General features: G+C 35.6%; 1 protein-coding gene across 3 annotated transcripts in view; it reads right to left on the bottom strand.

Annotated features, from left to right (window-relative positions):
* The window catches only part of GRID2 (glutamate ionotropic receptor delta type subunit 2), a 1273704-nt gene that overhangs the window by 1045597 nt on the left and 211412 nt on the right, over positions 1 to 16695 (bottom strand). For all 3 annotated transcript variants that reach the window (XM_040967041.1, XM_040967039.1, XM_040967040.1), the window contains exon 2: positions 3899 to 4054. In XM_040967041.1, coding sequence (XP_040822975.1) covers positions 3899 to 4054 — 156 coding nt within the window. The remainder of the gene's footprint in view (positions 1 to 3898; positions 4055 to 16695) is intronic.

Genomic DNA, 16695 nt, shown 5'->3' with positions numbered 1-16695 from the left:
CCAGTCTAGTATATAACTATATTTCTGGTGATATGAGGTAAATTCAAGTTAAAATGCATGTCAGTGCTACACATCTCAATGAGACTGAATTTCTCATTCAGATCTTGCTAATTCATTCAAATGTCCATATTTTGAAAGCCCTGAGAAATTTTCAAAATCCTACTGTTTTTAATTAAAATGCTATTATAAACAATAATAGAACAAAAGGAATCACAATTATGAAAGTTATCAATTTTTCTATCCAGTGCAAACATTTGTCTACTTACAACAAGAATTCCGTCCTTCTACACAACGTACATTTTGAGATACTGTTGTAATAACAGCAATTATTTCAAAATGTTTGCACTGAAATTTGCCATTCTATAGTAATGCAGGATACTTTGCATTCATGGTATGCCCATTGCTTACAAGAATTATGCTTCTCTGGATTTACATTCCATAAATCAACTAATAATGTGAACCTTTTCATCAATGTGCTATGTTTATTTTTCATGACATTTCGTGGTATAAACTGCCACATATCTTGGATCATAGCATTTGGTATCATCCAGAGCTAACAGTAGAATCATTGCCCACTGTACTTCACGTCAGACATACGCACATCTATGTTACCTACAGCACATAGGGCTACTGAGGGAAAAATGTCTGTAACAGAATAATAGAAGGAAAAGTAGAACACCTGGCATCTTAGTTCATGCCAAGTGAAACAACACAAGGCCTCTGTGTTTTCACCAAACTGTGTTTTCACCAGTTTCACTCTGGTGAAAAAAAAAAATGAGTTTCTTTGACTGTGGTGAGTACATGCCAGGGCATTACATTTCTACATAACTAGATCTACTTCCACACCTATCGCTTTAACTTACTATTATATCAGTCAGAGAGAAGCTATGAAGCAATTTCAGGCTTCTCTCAGGATAATTAATTAATGATCGTATCTATTAGGTTCTAATGTGTTATCAAGAGTGAAGATTAAAGTGACCTTGAATAGAAATCATTTATGTTCTTAATCCTTCATTGATTACTTGATGTGGAAACCTAAGAATTGAAGACTAAGATTTATTTATACATGGTAATTCATGTTTGTCACCTAGAGTGAAATTTTCTTACAATTACCAGCAGTGAACATATACAATAGATCTCAAAGCATAAATATGTTATCTTTTTCATAATTAGTAATTATTAAAATCCTATACTACACTCTTCCCTAATGTGTATGTGTGTGTAAGTGTGTGCATAATGTGTGAGCAACATTTAAAAAAAAACATTATGGAAAATGTTAAACGGATAAGTTAATTAAACGGATAAGTTCATTTTGTTGTGAAATATTGGAATCCAGGTTTAATTTCAACATAATACATATTTTCCATGAACCATTTACATTTTCTCATACGTACCAGAGCCTAGAATATCTAATCTAGCATGTGTGTGTAATATGATTTATTATTTTCTTCAGACATAATTTTACATCCCAGACACTAATCCAGCCTAGAAAAAAAAAATTCTAGTTTCAAAATCTCTTAAATTAAGGAATAAAAAATAATTTTAATAAATTCTATTCTATTTGAAAAGCATGCAGAGAAACAAAATGACAGAAAGAGAGAGTAGAGAGGAGAGAGAGAGAGATCCATCAGCTGATGTACCAAATGGCCACACAAGGTCTTTCAAAGTATTGCAGTAAGAGTCAAAGGCATTAACATGCACATTAGGGTAAGGGTGACATGGATGTGGCATAAAAAGGAAGAAAAAGTAACAGTTCAACAAATAAATTAATGATTAGAATTACAATTACATGATCCTTGGGTTTTCAAAGTAATACAGAAAGACAGGATCACCGAACAAATTACTATCCTCGATGCCACAGTTGAGATTATCTACAGATCACTTTCTCAAAACACTGAAGAAAACAATATTGCTTTGTTTCTCATGTCAATAGACTATTCTGATTTTGTTCAACCACTGTTGCAAAAAGAGCTTTAGAAAGACTTTCTTTTGATATCAATATAAATTTGATAAAACCTGGTTGAGGAAACAATCTCCAAAGCTTTCTGGAACTTGTTTCAGACTCATTAATCAAAACAGATCATGAAAATAACTAGTGTAGAACACAGTGTTAGTTTCAGAATCTATCAGAGAAACTGTCACAGTCCCTTCTTCTTTGACAAATGTCTGGTGGTCTCTATCTAGGAAACCTATTTCTTCTGTTGATTTGCTTTGGGTACTACAAATTATTTTAAGTCGCCTTAGTTCTTTTGAAATACATTCTTGTTTCTAATTTAGCTACAAGCAGAATGGTTACACAAAACATAAATTTAAATATGTAATGCATTTTGACAATGTTTACTAATAAAAATTAAACACTTACCGTATTGTTATAAATATTCTGCTATGATTGGCAAAGACAGATTTTCCCTAAAAGAATTCTGTGAGTTTATGAAAACTGTATTAATTCATTTCATTCAAACCCATTTAGACAACCTATTTCCACTCACTGACAGTGGTAACTATGTTTCAACAGTGATCAAAAGTGCATTCATTTTGCCTGAATATCAAAGAGATCAAATAGCAAACCAAAATGCCTTTATTTTCAGATATTTACACCTATTTTCCTTTCCCTTTCTATGTTTACTATTTAAATATTCCTGCCAAATTCTACTATATCTAATACCAATATGGTTTCTGTCTTCTCCTCTGCCAAATTCTGTTGAAATGTTATTGAAGCAAATGTTCTCTTTGACTACATAAATGTTGTATTCATTATCTATAGTATAAATACACTAGTATAGTAAAATATAAACCAGAGTAGCATCTTGGTCCATTCAAGCTGCCATGACAGATACTTAGGGAAGTTTCTAGGTAAACAACAGGTCACTCTTACATGTGCGAGGTGCACAGAGATCCAGCACCAGCAGATTCTGGGATCTGCTTCATGAATGACATCTCTTGCTGTATCTTCTGAGGGCCCTTGTGGTGAACAAGCTCATTCAAGCTGATGTGCATTAGGCTACAATCCCATTCATGAGAAAGAAGTTCTCAAGACCTACTCCACCTTCCATTATCTTATCTATCACCTCTTATTATTACCACGATTGAAATTAGGTTTAACCATAAGCTTGAGGATAGTGTAAATAGTCAGACTGTAACAATGAGTAGCACATAGTTTCATGAATAGGCACTTTACCAACTAAGGGGAAAATGTGTAATTATATTTTTAGCATCAAACACAGAGTTCAGTGAAAGTAAGATCTTGCACTAAAAACCTTCAAAAATGACAAAAGATCACTCCATTTTAATATAACTAATTTAATTTGTATCATTTTGTTCCCATAGAGAACTAATTCAAAGTAACAGAATGGGAAAGAAGTGCTTTGATGTTTAGTACCTTGTAAAGAAGAAAAAATGTAAATAGATATATATTCATATATCCTAGGTCATTAATGCTAGTATCCAGGACAAAATCTGTGATATATTTGCAGTGCCTAAAGGTTTTCCTGGCAGCAACGTATTTTTCTTGAGTACACCTGAAATGCCATGGCAAGCTTTAACAGCACTCAAGACAGTAGTTTCTCATAGAAATCACAAGGAAAAAAAGCTGGTAAAAGTCATACATTAAAGAAACGCTTCAATTAACACTGAATTCATAAACCTATTGCAGAGGTTTTCATCAGAAATATGTAGGTTCACGCTCATGCTGCATTTCAACCAAAAACAATAACCCGCAATTTTCACTGTGGAATCAGGATCAACTTCTACAAAACAGCACTCTCAAAAGAAAGACAAGGCCCAGAAAAACAACCTGAATAATGTCTATTTTACGTTTTTTTTCATAACTCTAATTGTTTACTGTCATTTGAACTGAACAAAACAAATAAATAAGCTGTGTACTGCTGATGGGTCTTACCTTCTTGAACCGCTTGAAAGGGGTTGTTGCCATCCACAAACGTCACTGAAAATGTGATTTTCTCAGTCTGTAAGATCTCTTCATTCTGGTTGAGGTCGCCAACCGCTGTGCGAAACACCTCATCATCCTTTTTGGCAGATTCATCAAAAATTGCTCCTAGAAAGAAGTGAATGTTGCCATTAAACAATAACGTAAATTATCTTGGCATGCCCTCTGGAAATGTGCCAAAGAGACTAATGTATTTGAAAAATGTATACTTTCACTTAAAGCATGCACTTTATTTATTACTGAAACACACTGTACTGGAAGCAGTATGCTGTCTGAGCATGAATATAGCTCCTTCTTCCAAATGGAAATGATGAATAGCACATCAAAGCTTTATTACAGGGAGAGCATGGGGAAGACAATATAATAGATACCAAAATCCTTTGCAGAACAAATTGACTGTTATATTGGACATCTTATATCCTAAGATCATAGGAATTCACTGTTTGCAGTCCTTTTTCCCCTAAGTAACAGGAGACAAAAATCAGGAAATTTCCTAAGCATTTATTCAGAGTATGCAGGAATTGAACTTACAAATTGAACTACCTTAATTTCATATTTTTAAAAAAGAAATTTGCTGTATTACAGTCATAAACTCAAGATATTTATAAGGGCAGGCTTGTGGTTCAGCAGTTCAGCTGCTCTTAAAGACACCTGCACTGCATATTGTAGTGCCTAGGTGTGTGTTTCAACCCTGCTCTCCATCCAGGTTCCTGCTTCTGTGAACTCTAGGAGGCAGTAGTAACAGTAAAAGAAGCTGGGGTCCTTCCAGCAAGATTGGTTTCATGTCTCTTGGTCTCATTCTGGCCAAATTCTGGTGTTGTGCATGTTTAGAGAGTCTGACAAGAGATCTCTGTCTCCCTGTCTCTGCTTTTTGAAGACATAACCATAATAATAAGCAAATAATTAAATAGGAATTGTAAAAGCAAACAAGTATCTGTGCAGAATGAGCAGAGAAATATTTCCTAAATAATTAACATAAATCCTTGTGGAAAATTAGGGCATTTACCACCATACATAATAACAATTTAATAAGCACTGTAGCTAAATATATTGAGTATGTGTCACCAGCATACTAGTCAAACCCATCGGTCATAAGAACAAACTATTTGACACCTGTGAGTACACACACATTGCCTTTAACCCACTCTTCCATCATGTGTAAAATCTAAAAATGACAGTATGTCTGTAATTATCATGGTGTATGGTAAATAAGAATATCCATGCAAGCTTCCTTTTCTATATACTGTGATTCAGATAATGAGCAAACAATTAAGAATCAAGTAATCAAAATATCAGGCACAGAAAGACAATCATTGCAAAAGTATTATATGTGAAATCTGAACATCTGAGTTCAGAAATAGTTTGGTAAAGGGTTGCTGGAAGGCACGTGTTCACTTGGAAATGCCTGAGTTTGGGCTGTAGCTACACTTCCAACTCTTTCTGCTGCACACACCCTAGGAGACAGCATGTGATAAATCATATGTTTGGTACCTGTAACACAATAAACAGGAGCTACAGACTGAGCATTGAGTCCCTTGCTTCAGTATAGCTCAACCCAGGTTATTGTGGTGCATTTGCACAGCAAAACAATAGATGAAGAATCAATTTCTCTTTCTCTCTTGCTCTCAGTTTCTGTCTGCCAAATAACTAAAATAATTTCAAAACAAATTTGAGGTCACAAAAACACAGAAGACATGACAGGTGCTAAAAGTGGGGAGAGATTAAAAAAAACGTACAAACTTCAGTTGAGGAATTCATATCTATAGATATATGTGTATGTATTGTGTACTTAAGGTGTATTATACTTATAATGCTAAACTGTACATTGAAAACTTACAGGTACTATTTCACACACACACACAAACACACAGCTAACTATAAAAAGTAGTAATTATTGACCTATATATACAAATACAAAAATAAAACTGTGCATGGCTTGAATATATGCATTAATAATAAATACTAAAATTCAAACAATGGCTGATATTTCACAACTTGTCAAAATGTAGAATATTATTTCACCTTTAAAAAATAATGATGTGATATGTACAGGACTAGATATACATTGACAGGGAAATTCAAATAAAGTCCAAGATATATCTAAGGTCCCAACAGGGGCCAGAGGTCCCTCACCCTTGACTATATCCCTGTTTTGAAATATTATGGAGCATTGCCATCCAAAATTGTTTCTAAGAGAACTAAAAGAATTGTATGGCACTCTTGACTTTATTGCAGATCTAGGGACACTTTTTCCATAGGGCTATACAAGGCTAACTTACATTATTCTAATTCTTTCAGCTTCAGGCAGGTACACATTATAAAATATTTTAAGATAGAACACTCCCATTTTTTGGTTCACTTCTCAAATGCCTACAGCAGCCAGCCAGGACGAGGCTACATCTAGGGACCAGCACCTCAGGGTGAATTCAACCACCAAGGTACAGAGAAGCAACCTGGAAGCATCACTGCTGCTGCCTCCCAGGATCCTCACCACGAGGACACTAGAGCCCTGAGTGGAGGCAGTACTAGAAACTGGGCAACCCAATACATGACATGGACATACTAACCAGTTATCTTAAGTACCAGGCTCAACTGCCCACCTTCCTAGTACGTTCTTTGACAATTATATACATTTTACAATCTGCTAATAACAAAAAACAATCTGCACACTGGAGAAAATTTTATGTGTCTAAGTAAAAATAGAAACTGCACAAACATATTTAAGGTAATAACCCACTAGGGACATGCACATGTAAATAAAATATTTATTTACATAAGCACAAACTAAGAGTTGTGTCTATCTATCTATCCAGTCACAGACACTGCACATTTTAGACATCCATGACTAACCCAAAGCTTTTTTTAGTGAAAAAAGAGATCACAATATGAAACATAATTACTAGAATCAATGTATGATAAACCTTGCTGAGTTTTGGCAAGTATGGCAGCTTACAATTAACATCTATAACCTGATATGGGCTTCAGTGGAAAAGACGATTGCTAATTTCTGCAAGGAATGACAGACACTAACAGGACTACTGGCCCTTTTTATCACTGTAGTCGATGCTTGCATAAATTACACTAATATTTTGACTAACTTTCTCAAGTACTTTCTTCCATTTTCCTATGTGTTTTGAAAACCTGCACATTGTTGAGAACACAAAATAGTGAACTTTTAGAATTTACATATAAATGCATCATTCTCTAGTTGTTATTATATAAAACATCCAAAATATTAATTTCCTGTTTACATGATCAGATATATATACAACTTCTTAATTTTTCAGTTATCCCATCATTTCTAAACCTGATAACCGTCTATTTCTGCAATGAAGATTTAGTAAAAATATTTACAAAATATAAAACATTTAACTTGCTAATTTAAGCCACATTCTAGTGCTCATTCTTATGTAAATTTAAATGAATCACTAAATTAAAATGTTATATTATCTGATCTGGCTACACAAATTTCTTCATCAATTTTTCAGGAAGTGCGATAGAAACTTTCCAAAATAGCACCTGAAATAACCTATTAATTACATTCCTGGTACTCTAAAAAACAGAGAGGCAATGTGCATTTATACAGATGCTTCATTTTCTCAAAGATTACAAATAGATCTTATAATGGAAGAGTTCTTATTCAAACTAGTTTTGTTGCAGGTGATGTTACTGGCTTCTGCTGAGTATTGCTAATATATTTTAATGAAAGCATTTTACTATGACCTGACAGAACACTTAATATTGCCTTAACCATTAAACCCGATTTAATAAATGGCAAAAAAGGCAACACAGAAATTATAGTAAACTAATCACTTCATGCTAAATTAAGATATAGGGAAAGAGATGCACAAAGGAAACAGTTCATCTTTCTGAAAACAGCAAGCAAAAGGATATCGAGGAGACAGTTTATCTTATTGCAAATAGCATGCCAAAGAACAGGAAAGCTTAGCCAACGCTACAAACCTCAGTCATTTATTTCCTTTGCTTTTCAGCTACAACATCCCATCTTACATTTGGCTTCATATCAGAGGCATTGAATCCAGCTTTTTTTTTTTAAGTTTAACACAAGCATTTCGAGAACCTTGAGTTCAACCAGAAGAATACCAAGGAAGACCCCTCTCTAATTTTGTGCATTTCCAAGTCATAAAAATGTAACCTCCTCACTTTTTGTTAATTTACATTTATTATCAAGCTAATGTCAAATTTGCTGGATTCTGAAAACTATATAATTATCAAAATGCATTAATTACGTAGTTAACATGATGACGTAGTTCAAAGTTGTTTCCCAGGTATTCTTACTAAAAACATTTTTACCCAGTCTAATTTTATAAAAATTTGAGATGACTTTGTGTCACAATGAATTAAAGCTTTCTCCTATTTCCACCACAACCCACACCTTCATTCACGGACCACACACACACACACACACACACACACACACACACACACACACAGAGATTAAAAGAGAGAGAGAGAGTATTTGAGGAATAGATTATTGGACACAGGAGGGTGGGAGTACTAAGTAAAGTATAAAAAACAATCAAGTAAAGTAGTCCTAAAATCCCAGTTCCTAATGAGTCATTTCCATCACAGGCTGCTTAGTGCTTCTCCCATTGGAAGGGAAACAAGCTATGGCAAACCCACATGCAATGACAGCAACAAGGCTGTTTTAAATGAAAACTATATCATGTTTCCATTTCGTCACAAATTTTAGTAAGGACATTGACAATGGATTATTTTACAGCTATATGTAGCTGTCATGTGACTTAAAGGCCTGCTGTACCTCCAGAACTAGCTGTCTGTTACATGGCCCAGGAAACATGCAGAGGATGGTCTTTTGTTGGACCCTTGCATCCATGTGGCACATCAGGAAGAACATCCTGACTCCTAGCTTCGAATAAACTCAGCTCCTGAGACTGTGGTCACTTAGGGAGTGAGCCAGCAGGTGGAACAACTCTCTCTCTGTCTCTCCTTCTCTATCTGTAAATCTGCCTATAAATTAAAAACAAATAAAAAAATCTTTTTAGAAAAAGTTTCAGGGGCCTAGTGGCGGGGCCTAGAGTCTAAAGTCCTCTACTTGAACGCACCCGGGATCCCATATGGGTGTCGGTTCTAATCCTGGCAGCTCCACTTCCCATCCAGCTCCCTGCTTGTGGCCTGGGAAAGCAGTCCAGGACAGCCCAAAGCTTTGGGACCCTGCACCTGTGTGGGATGCCCGGAAGAAGTTCCTGGTACCTGGCTTCGGATCGGCATAGCACTGACCGTTGCACTCACTTGGGGAATGAATCATCGGAGGGAAGATCTTCCTTTCTGTCTCTTCCTCCTCTCTGTATATCTGACTTTCCAATAAATAAATAAATCTTTACAAAAAAAAAGTTTCCAAAAAGACACTTGGCTATCTACACAATAAAATATTCATAGAAATGTTTGAGGAGAATCAAAATTTCTTCTGTAAACAAAGAATATTTATGCCTGGAGATGGCGGTAGTTTGATGTAGAGGTTAAGACTGCTTCAGGTGTGTGCAGTAAGGAGTGATTGGATTTGCCTCCCAACTCCAATTCCAATTCCACTTTCCCAGTAATGGACATTATGGGTGACACATTGTGTGACTTAAGTACTTAGTACCCTGCTACAGTTGTGGGAAATACAGATTGAGTACTAGGCTCCTGATTTTGGTTTGACTCAACTGTTTGAGGAGGAAAGCATCAAATGGAAGATTTTTGTCATTCTTTGCCTCTCCCTTCTGCAATTGTTTAGCAAATAAAATGTGTTAAAATTATTTTTACTATATATCTGTAGATTTGTGTGTTTAGAAATACTCAACACTGGGACCCGGCATGATAACCTAGTAGCTAAAGTCCTCACACTATATGCACCAGAATCCCATATGGGTGCCAATTCTAACTCTGCAGCCATGCTTCCCACCCAGCTCCCTGCCTGTGTCCTGGAAAAGCAGGAGAGGATGGCCCAAAGCCTTGAGACCCTGAACCCATGTGGGAGACCTGGAAGAGTCTCCTGACTCCTGGCTTCAGATTGGCACAGCTCTGACCATTGTGGCTGCTCAGGGAGTGAATCATCGGATGGAAGATCTTCCTCTCTCTCTTATTTTGTGTATATCTGACTTTCCAATAAAAACAAAAAAGGAAAAACAAATCTTTAAAAAATATTCAATACTTACTAATTTGATGCAAATTTGCATTCATCAATATTCCTACCAATTATAAGGTCATGAACCCAGTGAATGAAAAAACTCTCAAAACATTCAAGATCTTTTTACTTTTTAGGACTTTTTTGATGTGTGTCCCTATCACGAGCATATGCTCATCTCATTAACACACTATCATTTCCTGGAATAACTCCAATTTGTCCTGAATATATCTGGCATGCCAGGAACATTGACTAGTAATTTTTTTTACATAAGACAAAATTATATAACATGAGATATGTATATTCAGATATAAAAGAAAAATGCAACTCATAACTAAACCTAAATTGAAAGAAAAACAAACTTACAAATATTTGCATACATACTAGCATGGGTATTATCATTAACCTGGACATCTCAGAATATTCACTAAAGATTTAACCACATTGCATTTTTAGTGTGGATGTTTTCCTTCTATGTGTCATACACATGTAACAGTCAAGTGGAAGAATCATTGTTTAGTTGATATGATATCAGGGAGAGAGTCTTCCTCCAACTAGTAATTTCTTCACAAAATGTGGAGGAAAGGCTTTGATAAAACTTAAATTTTTCACATGCAACCAATCAAGTTTTTGGAAGGTTTGAATCTCCTATTATATGATATTTCAAGGATTCTACATTGAAAGCAAGCATCAAACTGTTTCACACTGAAAAGATATAGAAAATACTTGCTCAGAAAAAGTCCACTCAGATTTCATGGTTGGAAACACAACTAAAAATACCTGAAGATTTTCCATTTCTAAGATATGAATACTTCAGTTAGTTCATGTTAAAATAAATGACATGTAACTTTTAAAAATATACATAATTTAAATGTAACAAAGGTACTATGAGCAGTGTATAGTTAATTTTCCTTAAAACAACTAGTAGTTTGCGTGTTTGGTTGGTTAGTTTTTTGTTCTTGTTTTTGTTTTTCTGAGAGACAGACACAGAGCCAGAGGGTGTCCATGTATGCTGGCTCACTCACACCTCTGCGTTGGCTCAGACTTGCCAGGCTGGTGTCAGGAACTGTGAACTCCAGTCCAAGTCTCTCCCACATAGGTGACAGAAATGGCATCCACTTCGAGCCACTGCTGCTGTACTGCACCGCTGTTCTGCTGTTCTGCACATTAGGAAGAACCTGGCCACAGCAGCCAGAGGCACTAAGTTACACACATGCAATAAATGCCCTATGGGTAGTAGACTAAGTGAAAAACCTGCCCCATGAATTGATTATTTGGATATAAGTGTTTTTCTGCTTCTCGTATTTTGCGGTTTCCTTTTAAATTTTTCTCTTTATCTGCCTGTGTTTGTGCTTCATCTACTCCTCTGCCTATCCGTCCTATCATCCTTTCCTGAAAACAGAAAAAAACATCCCAGCCAGGTAATGTTGTTCTTCAACAACCTGATGGCAGAACAGTAGAAATCTATTACATGCTGAATCAGACCAAAGTAGAATTAAGATAACTTGATAACATAATGGAGAAAGAAGGTGATTAGACTATTTTCACAGCTCATAACTGAAAGGAGTTTAATATTAGAAATGCAAAAGCCTTCTTAGCCTGTAGAAATTATACCTGAAATTGTACTTGAACTATTTACAGTGGTTCATCACAAATAATACAGCTAAAAGTTAGCAGAGGATGTGGTAGATGTGTTTTCTGATTTAAGGATTGTAGCTTCTTCTTCCATTGCTTCATGCAATTTCTTCAGGCTCATATTTCCTGCTAAATGTGCATATGAATATGCATTTATATCTAAAAAGGCAAACACATTTGCCACAACATGTGCATAAAAGTGTGTACTTGGATTTGTACATATGCTGGCAAATATGTGTGTGTATGTGTATTTGTATGTATATACAAATGATTATTAATAGTATGGTAATTAGCTTATGAAACTCTCTTGTAATAAGTCTTAAAGGATTTAAAATATGCAAAAGCATTTACATAAAATTTACTTTCACATGCTGAGATCCTAGCACAGTGCCCTGTAATGGTGGCCTCCCGTATCACAGAACTGGTTTGTATCCCAGTTTCTCTGCTTCTGGTCAAGTGTCCAATCTGTCACTCATCCTTTTAAAAATAAGTTCAATAAATCTTTGTAAAGATTACTTTCTTTGCCTTTGAAGTGTAACAGTTTTAGTTCAGGGGGTTAAAATACAGAGGGAAAAAAAATAGAGGAATTTATTGGTCACAATAAATTCAGAATTACTCAGCATCTTTAAATCATCATATATCCTTTTCCAGATGGTAATATTCACAAATGGGATTTTTAATTTTAATCACAGGAATGCATCGTACATATGTATATGATGCATTTGGTACAGCTATGCATAAATATGAAAATTTACAACATTTTTTCACCTATCCATGATATTCCCAGTAATGGCAACAGGAATTATGCACAAATATTATAAAGAAGACAAGAAATTGAAGATATTATAAACTTACAAAATGGGATTTTTTCTTTATTTCGCCTCCACTCCTGTTACTGTAGCCCATAATTAAAAAAAAATGATTTGGTCATGTTGGATTAATTAGGCAATAGTAAAATGAACATATAATGATCAAATAATCTAAATGAATGACCAAATAAGATCAGTAAATTAAATATCCTTTAATACAGAGGTAACTACATTACAGTAGAATATCTCGTTATTAAAAGTGTGATGAAATTGCTTATATTTTCACAGATACATTCAGCCATGTGAATGGAAGTACATTTGTTCATGCATGTCTACGGATGCATTGACACTTGTAATTGTCTCACCAAGTGAAATCAGTCATTCAGATATGCTGCCCAAATTAATGCTGCATTACAAACAGCCTCCTTTCACTGAGCAGGCAGGTTCCCTCTATGAGCATCATAATATCCTCTCAAGCATATAGTCGGATTTTTAGAAATCTTTTTCCTTCTTTGCAGAGGCATGCTTTCCTCTCTTCACCTTACCCTCTTCAGCACCCTAACTAAAGTGCGGCAGAGCAATCATGCTAACTGTGGAGGCACTGGAGATACCCAAGTCATGACAGCAAATAGCTTCCTGAACGAGGGCAACTGTCTGCTATGCTTCTCTTGTGTCTGTGATAGCTCAAGTAATAACTACAATAGTAACATACTTACCAAAACTAACACCTGTGACTAAGTGGTTCACAGATATGACTCCCCTTACTTTTGACAAAAAAAAATATATTGGAGAAAATGAAGTTTAAATTAACTAACATTTCCAAGACTCAAACCAGGGACAATGGATGCGAAGGTGCATATCTATGTTTTTCAATTTATTTGTGTGTGTGTCTGTGGGTGGGTGGGTGCGTGGGTGCGTGTGTGGGTGTGTGTGCGTCTATGAGAAAAAGAGAGAGAGAGAGAATGACTGACTGAATGAATGATTCATGAATGACCCATGGCTGGGTCAGGATAAAGCCAGGGGCCCAGAACTCAATCCAGATCTCCCATATGGGATGAAGGGCATCACATCCTTGAGCCATGAGCAGCTGACTGCTGGGGAGGGCATTAGGAGGAGATGTTAGTACCCTATAGAGGAGGATGGACACAAACCAGGGCAGTCTATGAGAATATGCAAGTATTCTAAGAGGTGTTTTAAGAACTGCACCAAGTGCCCATACCTATGTCTTTTTGTATTTATTAATCAGTATGTTCAAAATCTAGTCTGTTGAAAACAAGTTTAGTTTTAAAAGATTACTACATACCAAAAATTAATCAATCTGTTTTTGTTCTGATTCTAAGGTAGCTAAGTTCTGCAGCCTATGTGACAGTCACTACCTCTGCATACACCTAAATGAGACAGTAACACATTGTTGTAAACTTCAGTGCTGAAAACACCCCAAAGAACTGACACTGAGAGGATATTTTTAACACAATACAACACAGACTCTTCCAAACTGACATAATACCTCTGAGAAAAGGCAAAAAGATAATAAAAAAGTTACTTATAAATTATGCTCACCAAGAAGACTTGCAAATATTTTTAGAAATGGAACATATTTAACATTTGTCCTCTACTAATTTACAATATTTTTAAGACTAATGTTGACTTCCATGAAAAGTTGTGGGAACTGGTATTTATAGCACTAAAAGAAAAACTCATGTTAAAGAAATATCTGTATAAAATAGTATGAATACATTTTGCACTCAAATAATGTGGTTTTAGCTATCTTTTATAAAGTAAAATTACAAATTTATTCTTAAGACAAAATTTTATAATTTCACTTGTGAAGTTTTCTTAAAACTAATCACTTCAGAATTTTTATATGATACCCTCTTTTTTTAACATTTTTTAAAAAATGTTCATGAATCAGTTCCTTGGGCTCAGCGATTTCCCCTCCCATATTCCCACACTCTCTCCCCTATATTACTACAATAGAACAGTCCTTCAACAGTATAATTCTTCTATTTAAGTGCATTATGATATTATAGATAGAGACAATGGCAGAAAGTCCAGCATTCTATTGTCAAGATATATTTAACAGTTTCATTGGAGGTCCATCTTTTATTCAAAAGTAGAGATGCATACTGCAATGGATCTTCACTTCATAGTATTCTTGTTTCTACCACACACACACACACACACACACACGTCTGTATATTTAATGATCTTATAATTTGCATGAAGCTTGCCTTATATCAAAGAAAACATAATGATATTTGTCCATTTGGGATATTTTCATAGCTAATGAAATGCATGACATGTAATAGTTCATGTGGGAAGCAGGTATCGATACGTTAGATCTCAAATCTTCTGTTCTTACTGACACTGAACCTGTTTGTGATTTTCTAACACTTTATTACACTAATTTTATAAAGAACTAAATTTTATAGTTATGAAAAAGTTTTGACAAAGAACTATCTATTTTGTGCTAACTATTCCATTTGTTGAATAAGGAAATACATTACATTTAGGATGTTACCTTGGGAGACAATACATTCTATGAACAGTGAGAAAATGATGGTTCAATCACTATTCTATGCTGGATAATCATAAATGAGATGTGGCTCACAGGAGGATGACAGTTTGGGTTGGGTTATTCATTAGCTCCAAGTTTATGAAAGTAGATTCGATTTTTTATTTTTTCAATATCTTTATCATTGTCACACTGTACAAATATATGTATATAAATATTTAAGGAAACTCAATTTATGAAAATGGAAGTTATATATCCCTATACAAAGTTTATTTTTAAGCATGCACTTACTCTGGCACAGCTTTCTTATGTATTTGTCTATTTGAAAGTCAGTTACAAAGGAGAGGGAGGGACAGAGAGATAATCTTCCGCCTATTATTCACTCCTCAAGTGGAGGCAATGAGCCACAATCGTCCTGGCCAAAGGCATGAGGTAGAACTTCACCTGGGTATTTAATCGCAAACATTTGGCCATCTTCTGTTGCATTTCTCAGGCCAGTAGTAGGAAGCTGGATCAGAAATAGAGCAGCGAGGGCAAGACCTAGTACCAGTAGGGGATGCTGACATTGTAGGCAACGGCTTAACTTGCTGTGCCACAAACCTGGAGCCAACTCTCCTCAAGTTAAAATTATTGATGAGGCAAAAACAAAAAAAAAAGTTAAGAGAATTAACTAATTATAATTTTAGAAAATATATCACGTGTTACTTAAATAATGGAATTTCTGGATTCAAAACTCTGTAATTTTGTATGCTAAATAACATGTTCTACAAAAACAATCTATTTCTAGGACAAAACAGTTCAATTTTGAAATACTCTAAGCTCTCACAGATATACACACACATGCACACAGAGAAATATCTAATTATTGCTATTAAACGGTGTCCTAATTCATTCCCAGATCAATGACATATATGTCTGTCTCTCAGAAAAAAAAAAGTAATGATTATAACAAGTTAAGAAGCTGAACACATTTGGAACATATGTGGGATGACAGAGATGACAGACTTGTATCAATGCTTTGAAAGACCACATAAAAAGTCAAGTTTTGTGATCCTGACAACCTCTTAACAGGAGGTCATATGCATAGAGCAGGGGGTCCCCAGAGTGGAGCAAGGGGACAGGAGGAGGCTTGTATCCCAACTCTGAAGACTCCTGGTTGCTCACCAAGGACTATCAGTACAGGCACCAAGGACTACATCCCAACGGCCAAGGAGACCACAGAGAATTGGAGTGCCTTTGGAGGCCGAGAACTTGAGGTCATCCACTCCCGTTTGAATCTCCCACATGGGATGGAAGAAGCCCAAATCCTTCCTTGCAGGATCCAATGTGATCGAAACAAGAGCCAGGAGCCCTGAGCAGTCTGCAGAAACAGAACAGTAAAATCCTTTATGGATTAGGGAGAGGAGCTTTCTCTGGTCCTTACTTAGTTCCAACTCTGTATCCCACCTTCTCCTGCAATGACAATCAGGGTCGCCCCAGAGCGCCCCCCCCAAACAAAACAAAACAAAACAACAACAAAAAAATTAGGATAGACATAGAACAACAAGGAAAGCTTAGAACTAGACAGGAAACGATCAGAGGGAATCACATATACCTTAGTAGATAGGACACGAAAATAAGTTACTCACTAGGGTATTGAAGG

This window comes from Ochotona curzoniae, unplaced genomic scaffold (assembly GCF_017591425.1).
Source record: "Ochotona curzoniae isolate NIBS_2020 unplaced genomic scaffold, NIBS_Ocur_1.0 scaffold_4506, whole genome shotgun sequence".
Taxonomy (NCBI): domain Eukaryota; kingdom Metazoa; phylum Chordata; class Mammalia; order Lagomorpha; family Ochotonidae; genus Ochotona; species Ochotona curzoniae.
This window is presented reverse-complemented; position numbering and strand designations above follow the sequence as displayed.